The sequence below is a fragment of the Frieseomelitta varia genome, unplaced genomic scaffold (assembly GCF_011392965.1).
Source record: "Frieseomelitta varia isolate USP_RPSP 00005682 unplaced genomic scaffold, Fvar_1.2 scaffold_405, whole genome shotgun sequence".
In the NCBI taxonomy this organism is placed as follows: Eukaryota; Metazoa; Arthropoda; class Insecta; order Hymenoptera; family Apidae; genus Frieseomelitta; species Frieseomelitta varia.
This window is the reverse complement of record NW_025110152.1, coordinates 690,261-699,323: the sequence shown is the minus strand read 5'-3', so window position 1 is coordinate 699,323 and position 9,063 is coordinate 690,261. Positions and strand designations below refer to the sequence as shown.

Here is a 9,063-nt window from a genome sequence, read left to right as displayed (position 1 = left end):
ACTTCATTTAAATCGTAAGTAAGCACGGCGCTGTAATTAGATGCATCATTCACGGTATATAACAAATAAGCAGGATTTTATTCTTCAGTTTATTCCGCGTGAGTTTTGGTTTTTACTGAAAAGTGCAACCTCGAAACGGTGCGATATTTCAGCGTCGAATTCCTTCCTCTCAGAGTTTTTACTTCTACTGAAAAAATGTTTTAAACATTCGAATCGACGAGCGACAATTATAATATAATATAGAAGGAACGTTGAAAAAATAAATTGCGCATATTACTGCATGCAATGCAGGAAAATGCAATAAAAGTATCAAGGTATTTATAAATGAAACAAACTTCCTTCAGCTTTTCTTCAGTCAGACTCGTAAAGATCCATAATTTATTGATATGATATTTCAGAATACTCTCTTAGAACTGATTGTTAGTAAAAAATCTTACCGAGAGTTGAACGATGCAATGCATGAAAGACTTAGTCAATTAAATCACGAGGAAGAAAAGAAAAAACAAAAAACGTGGAATAAGGATTATTTTTCAAGCGTAGCGCGGCCATTCGAAACTCGCGTCGTATCAGTTGTTTCAAAGTTAGGGTACGCCGGCCGATCAATATCTCGGTTAACACGGCTTCATCTCCTCTACATATCGCGAGGTAACCAGAATACCTAGGCAAAAAGCCGCATTTGCAAGGGATGCTGCTCTCGCTTTACCCGCGAAAAGAGAAAGAGAGGTGAAAGCGTCGTAAAATTGAAGCGAGATTTCGTTGGAATAAAATCGCTGCATCGCGCGTGTACCGAGGGTTGCAACTCGTTAATCGAGAATCGATTGCGCATCTCGCGGACGTTGTTGCGATTAAATTCCTCTGGAGGAGCGGCGGTTTTTTCGCTGGCGAGGGATTTTTGTGTCGTGAGCTGCTTATTTATACAAGCTTGGCAAGAAGGGTAGGCTTGGTAGAAAGCATCGGCATAAGTTGCACACGCCTCCCGATCGGAGAATTCCCGCTCGATTGGCTGGTTCGTCTCTTCGCCGCAAGAAAAAAAGAAAATCATTCCGAGAGGTCGATCGACCATCTCGAAATCGCGTCCGATATTTAACGTGTCCCGCTTCGATTTACACTCTCGTTCAAAAGTTTGGAACTTCTGTTAGAGTGTTCGCAAGAAGCAACGATATTTTATTCTTAATAATGAAATTACCAAAATTTCATTCATAGATTTGCAACGATGCGTTTTTTAAAGATCTCTTCTACTTCGTAGAATTTAATTTCTCTGATGCAAGTACACTTTGGTCTGTAGGTCTAGTGAATGTTTCGTCGATAGTTAAATTTAGAAACGAAATTTATAATCGCAATGGTCATATTTCTTAGAGATATATCCAAAAAATTTATTTTCCATTTAAAGAAAGGAAAGATTGCTCTAAATTTCGGGACGAATCACTCATTCGTCTTATTACAATCATAACTTCAATTTTTACATGTAATAAATTAAATTTTCGATACAATGAAAAAATGACATTACGAATAAGATACTGATTTATTCGAGGGAATCGTTATTTCAAAATTTTTGAGCAGGAGTGTATGAAGGGATCGTGCATGACGATATATCGTTACATTCAGGATTTAGTTTATATGCCACTCGATTTTTGCGATCTAGAGCGAAGGTGAAGGAAAAAGATATTCTCCAGCAGAACATATCGTGATCTTTTTCGTCGAACGATTGTGCACGGGAAAGCTTGAAGATGGGGTTAAAATGATAATCGCAAATGTTTGGAATAAGTGAGTGTGCATTTATGAAACGTTTGAATACTCGAGCAGAAGGCCGATAAATAAAGAGAGTTACCGAAATTAGAAGAACATACGCGGGCATCTGCACAGTCTATAAACACTTTTCTAAGCACATTTAACATTTAACAGGATAATAATAATAGCCGACAAGGGAACGTAACTCGCGTTGTTCGAGTATCATCGTAAATAATTTATTTGCCAAAGTGTCGCAGGTATCTAAACAAATTTCGTGCAAACGCGACAGTTTCGTAAACACTCTGTATTAACAATAATTTCGATAATCGAACTGGGAACTTTCGCCATAAAAAAAAAAGTGATCGAAATTCTAGCAAAATCTGAATCAGCAAACTAAATCGCAAGACGAAATTTACATTCCAAACGGAGCAGTCTTTGGAGAGGTTTTGGGTGGGTGGCGCAGAATCTTCAACTAAAACTTTGATTAACTTTCGCCAAACTGCACTCGAACTCGAAGGAAATTAAAACTTAAGCGAGACGGCTTCCTACAAAAAATATTATCCACCTTTCGCAGCCCTGGCGAAACTTTCCTTCATCTCGCCGCCGCGTGGTATTTCCAAGGGAGGGAAAAAGAAAACAGAAACGAGAAACGTCACTCGTCTGGCGAATACTTGTAGAACGGTAGATCGTCGATCTTCCGGGAAACGATCTCGTTAAAATGGTCTGTTCGTTTTTAGGCAGGAAGTGCGAAGTGACTCCGGGCTGCTCCTGTGAGTCTCGGACGCAGCTGGAGGCCAAAGTCGAAGCTCGAATCCAGCCATTTGGCCGTGGAGGGCACGCACGATCGAGGAAAGGTAGGGCTCTTCTCGATGCGGACATCGCGATTCAACGAGCAAAATCGATGGTAGGGGCAAGGCTCGACTAGGGACGATATAATAGGGCTAGAACGTCGGCTACGTTGGGGTGGGATAGCTCGAAACTATCCCCGGTGCCTGGGATAATCCCCTCGTATAAATTGGATTGTTGGTAGAACGTGGAAACTGAACGCTGCTGCAGCCAGAGTGGTTGGAAGAGATAGAGAGAAAGAGAGAGAGAGAGAAACACAGAGAGGAAAGAAGAGGAAACGGCGGAACTGCTGCAGACGCACGTACAAACAATCTCAGTCGCCTTGGCTCACACAACCAACCGTGAAAACTCGTTCGCGAACGTACATACACGTTCGTAGTGAAGGAGGACAGGGAAGAACGCAGGTTACAGGAGGCGGCCATTCGTACACGTGTATCCACCTTCACCCTCTTGGATTTCGTCGCAGCGAACGGCGGGGATGGAAACGGGCAGCTGAATTAACGCTCGTCCTATGGTCGAACTGGCGTGCAGTTATGCGCGCTTTATCGTGCTGGCACTCCGTGCTATCGAACTAATGTCATCACCACCCACCTCTTTTCGAGGGGAGGATAGCGCGGCGCATTTTTGCACCACCATGGCAATACATCTTAAATTCGTACTGAAGAAACGAGTTGAAAAGAACGCTTTTTCGCTTTGTGGATGTTGATTTGTGATAAGATCTGTGACAACGCTTAAGTGATACTATAATAGGCACGTACGCAACGAAATTATATATCTAGAAAATATTGGTGGATTTCTTAGTGAAGAAAAGGTTGTTGAGAGGGTCGAGCAGAATGGTTGAAAAATATGTACATAGTTGGAGCTGCGAAGCTTCACGATACGAAGCGGAGTGGAAACGCGGAGGAGCGAAAATGGAACTCATCGGGGAAAATGAAAGGGATTAATCTCTGGGAAGATGATCTCGCAGAGCAGATATCCGGCGTACAATTGGAAAGGTTCCGAGGCACAACTCGTTACCGCGGGCTACACGAGCGATACGTGACGATCACGGAGGAAACGCTGCAGCAAATAACAAGGGTTAGTTGTTTACAAGGTAACGTTATGCTTCTTTGCGTAGATATTAAACCAGCCCTTCTCGCGATGTGGCCCCGTGTGTTTGCCCATCTTCTCCTCGACAAAAGGACAAGAGACAAAAGAACAGACGCCACTCTTCTTATTTGATATTTTCTTATTTCTCCGGGGACAAATAGGGTTGTTTTATCGAGGAACATCTATCGACTGACAGAGTGATTCCTTTTATTAGGAATTTCGAGATTGGATCATTGATCGAAGAAAGGAGGCGCATGTAATCGTCGTTGTTGGTATTGTTCGTTTGTTGCACGATCTCGTCCTTTACCTGTATAACATGTCATGTTATCATTGATAAATGGAGAACCATTTCCCCCGTTTCTCGACCGTTGTTTCTCTTCTTCTCGACTTGTCCGAAATTCTAGCCAGCGGATCTTAACTCGCTGGTCACGATCCTCGCGAACGTAAAACATCTGGTCGACCCGGCCGACCGCGTAACATCCGAAAATAGCACCATGAATCTAATAAGCATCGTGACGAGGTCCCGCGGACGCCTTCGCGTTTCGAATCACCGTAGAGAAACTTTGATTACGCCCCAGGAATCTCTGTGTCGTGCTCACCCTCTAACCGCCATAAATTTGCCGGAAGACCGAGCCCAAATCAAAACGGAACGGCTCTTTGTTTCCTCTATATTATCCAATTACGCTTTGAGGCTACGTTTCGGAACTGAAAAGATGACAGTCGCGTATAAATATAATTGGCTCCGGTTCATTAAATTAACACTTGAACCGGATAGTTGACTTGATAGTTATTGAAAGTTTCAAAGATCTAGGAAAATTTTATTTTAAAATTTTTCGAAGCATTGATCAGTTGTACAAGATGTAAACGTAAGACGTAATATGCATTTTCGATTAAAGCGTTCAAAATATCGACTACAGATAGCCAGACTTTCAAAATAATCAAATTCTTCGACACCTCCGAGACTTTCAAAACTTTATCCTAACTATGTTCGAAGTAACGTGAATTGGCCTTGAGAAACAAAACTTGAATTGAAAATCGTATATAGATGGGACGAACCAAATATTACAAAGAGCCCTTGCAACATATTACTAACTTTTCAGCTCCCAAATGCAGATCTCCGTGTCGGCGACTAATTCGTTGCATCGAGTTTGTTCCAGCGGCGCGACAAAGGGTGCCACACCTTCGAAAGCAAGGGGTTCTTCCTCCGCCTAGTGCGCGTAGCCGCGCGCACACGCCTTCTCCTTTCGCCTTCAATATGCTGCCTTTGCAGCTACCACGCTCGTTGTTTATTCACGAGAAAAACGCGTTCCTCCCCTTCTCGATTCTCTACCACCGTGTTCGACGTTCGTTTCCCACGTTGTCGTCTCGCCGGGAGGCTCCCAGTTTCCCTCTTATTTCTCTACGCCAATACCGAAACGATCCCGATGTCTGCAGTGAGGTATATACCTCGGTCGGATATGCCCCTCACCCCTTCAACTTTTATAAAATATAAGCAATTTCATACTCTTTCGAGCTCTCGGGACCTCGTCGTCTTTACGACGAGCCACCTCGGATTTTGTCAGGTCTACCTCCCTCCCCCCTGGTTTTGGCCACCGCTCGAAGATTGCTTGGTGTTTGTTGCACGTGGACGCGAGGTGTATCACGCAGAGGTGGCACGAACAAGTAGTCTTTATGCAAGGAAGTTTATTAGCCCCGGGACAGAGTCTGGAAGGGAGCCTGCCTCGTTGCGGCACGTTGGTTATTATCCACCAGCGTCGTTTAATTATTCGAATCGTCGTTGCGCTGGTAATGCTGTAAAAATGCCCGTGGCTACCACGAGGCATTAGCGTTTCTCATAATTTTCATTGCACCCTGAGCCGACGGACGTCACCTCGCTCTCTCGATCGTGTCGCAAGAGTTCCACACGCGGTTCTGTCTAGCGTTCGTTTTTCTGCGATTGCAATTTCACGGTGGCGCGACGAGTTTTGGGAAGTTTATATGGAGATCCGCCTCATATTTCGGAAGAATTTTATGCAAGGTCAAGTTTCATAGATTCACCAGTCTCACGTTCATTCAGGAGGATGTGTACCTAATTGAGAATAGATTGATGGATATATCTCTGTTGGAATGTATATATTTTTATTTTCTGACGAACTATTTTTTTATCAAGTCCCACGATTCTTTTCCATGCTGTCATGTTTGTATAGTTTGCGTAGTATTAGAAATTTAATATATTTGAATCTAAATTCTGTAATAAATAGCGATATACTACCGTTCGTCATGAGTATAAGATACAATATAATAGAACTTCGTTTGTAATCAGAGTTCGTCATTTTCCATTCGTATAGACATATATTAAAAATTCCATTTCGTATTAACTATATTTAATCTCGTTAAACCAAATGAAAGAAATGAATTCCTACTGCGTAATAATACACTCAACAAGAGAAGAAAAAAGATGTCAACCATCGTGTCGTAGCAAACTGCATAATCAATCAATTATGTGTAAATTTACAGCCATAAACGTCACCATTACACAATGCAAAATTTATGCTTAATCATAAACATCATCGTACTATAGGAATCTATACTGAGAGAACTTACTCTATAGAAATCACAACAATTGTCATTAACGACAATCAAAACAAGCGCACTAATTTTTAATAACGTATCGACGTTAATCGATTTTTTCTTCTCAAGATAAAGTCAACCTCGACTTTCTCTTGCGTTTAATCCTTAAATACTATAGATATTGATCCTTATATAATCATCACAGAAGGTCTCACAAGACTAGAGTCGAATTTAATTATTTCTGCTTGTCGTATTTCCAAAATCGAGCAACAGTAAATGTGAAAATTAGAAACTGAAAAATGAAAGTGAAATAAATATAAAATAGAAAATAAAATGCAAGAATGAATGAAAGTTCGGAGCAATCTCACAGAATTACCATTTCTACAGTAAATAGTAGCTTTTTGCCGTCTATTAGATTTTGTCATAATGTACAATCGACATAATCGGAAACAATCGCGTCTGTTATTAAAAATTACATAACGTCCGACTCGTCTCGACTACCATCTTTTCTCAGCTCTCACGCCTAAGGAGTTACCAAAGTCATTGAATCTGTCTGCTTCACTCGACGAAGCAATGTATACTTCGTTAACCACGCTCTACGTCACTTCTCTCGAAATCGTCCAGGGCAGTAATTCACGAGTCACGAATCGCGCGTGCACACCGTACAGATAAACGCGACAAAGCCACCGCCCATAATGACCCATTCCTAGTCTCCCTTCTCCCCCTGGACCTCGATCGCTGTCTCCTTTTCTCTTTCTTTCGCTATCTTTATGCAGATGACGGCGAGTGCGGTTAATTCACTCTGGAAATTACGGATGGCCTCGTTCATTCTAATTTCCCCTCAACGTCCATGATTGGAGTCGGCCGACGAGGACGATTTTACTCCTCTCTGTTGCACGTTGCACCTGTATCCACGCCCACGCAGAGCATAAGCACGTTCCACGACGAGTAGACACTCGCTTCCTCGAGAAAACGTTGTCGAAAAGAATTTTTGTTCCGTTCGTCGTTGTTACGACGTTCTATTGTTCGTTCAGTTATTATTGTTCGATTCTTATTCGTTTTCCTCGGAATAACAAAGCATAGATAGGATAGATAAAATATGTGATATTGTATATGGATAGAATTTGGAATTTCGTCTCTTCGGTAATTTTCCTGCATAGAAATATGTAGACGAAAATTTTACTTGTGCTGGGTTAAGGTATAGTATCCATAAAAAGTTTCGAGAACCTACCATTTTTCGGAGAAATAAGAATATCGTAAATCGAATTTTGATTTTTTCAGGACACTGAAGAATCTTGCCGAATGAAACAAGCTACTTCACATTTTTCTGACAAATTAAGATACCGTAATTCAGACTTGATTGAAGTCCATTAAAATTATGAACATAAATATTAAAATATCAAGTGTTAACTCACAATATAAAACAATAATACGAATAAAAAAATTCTGGTTGAAGCAGAAATTTTTGAGCAGAAATGTTCCATATTCCACGGAATTATTCTATGTCGTGGTATTTGGACGAGGTATTTCATATTGTATGGGTCACTGACGGTTGTTCCCCAAAATGGCGGTAGCAAGTGTACATCTGCGGTTGAATATTCAGGTAGAAACAGACGCCAGAGACTTTAATATTCTTCTGCTGCATAACCTCCTAAAATAATACAGCGACGCAACGTTCTATTCACCTTTCGATATCCAATCTTTCCCGGACGCAGAAAATTCCCTCGGCTGTAACCTTCCCGGCTCGTGAAATATAAGAACTCAATTTCGTCGACAATAGAGCTCGACACTCGAGGGAGGCGAAATGTTATAACTGTCAGCGTGGTTTCAGAGAGAAAGTCGAGAGCGTTCGCTTAATTTTCCCTCCAGGTTTCAAAGAGTTGCTGCCTCACTTCCAGAGCAGCCCGTTTTGTCGCACCTGCACCAGTGTTCGTCGTCAAAAGGGAAGAATTTAGAAGAGTGGACGTTCAACGAAAGGAGACGGAAAGAAATGGGTACAACGAATTTTTCTTGTGAAAGTGTAGGTGATTATCTCCAGACAAAGAAGTGGAAACGTAAATCGATGGATTTTGCATTTAGTTTCGAATATTGTATTTTTTATTAAAATATACTGATTGTAAAAGAAATATTATATTTTTTAATAAATTTTTTTGCATTGGGTTCCACGTTTAATTTGGATAATTCTGTGAAATAAATGATAGTTAATTTAATGTATATTGTTTCTTTTAATATAATATAGTCACGCGAAATTTAAACCTAATAGTAAACAATTATGATAATTGCAGTGATGTGTAAATACATCTTGCAAGTTACTAGTAGAGTTTTAGATAAATCTGTCGAGTAACAAATATTTTGATTCCCTCATCTATGATTTTTCGTTAATGCAATAAGAGTACCAACTATAATTTCATTCGAATAAATGGAGTTTATATAAAAGTTATACTGTTTAATAACACATTTGCTCGCATCATCGCGTTCATTGTCCGAAATCCAAAAGAAGAGAAAGAAATATAACAGTTATAGATCTAATAAACGTAAGACTGCATAATCAATTAATTTACAATCTCGTCGTGTTTTCTTTTACGTGATCGAAAAAAAAACTGTGGAGAAAAAGCAAGTGGACGAGCGTTCGACGAAGGAAAAACTCAAGAGGGAAATGGCAAAGAACGGACCTCGATTCTCTAGGAAGGTGGAGTCGAGTAGATTATCTCTCCAGACAGTAAAATGGTAAAGTTCTCAGCCGACGGATGTCGGAAGGCGAAAGACGAGAACTGGGGAAAGCAGACTGTCTTTGAAAGAAAGAAACAGAGAAAAAAGAGAAACCATCTAAGGGAAGAGAAGGGGTGAAGA

General features: G+C 40.8%; 1 protein-coding gene across 1 annotated transcript; it reads left to right on the top strand.

Moving 5' to 3' along the window:
- Positions 1 to 2,697: 2,697 nt before the first annotated feature.
- LOC122531585 lies at positions 2,698 to 7,587 on the top strand. The gene is made up of 2 exons (XM_043659626.1): positions 2,698 to 3,651; positions 7,495 to 7,587. Exons 1-2 carry the CDS (start codon positions 3,421 to 3,423, stop codon positions 7,585 to 7,587), a joined length of 324 nt encoding a protein of 107 aa, XP_043515561.1. The 5' UTR covers positions 2,698 to 3,420.
- Positions 7,588 to 9,063: the final 1,476 nt, after the last annotated feature.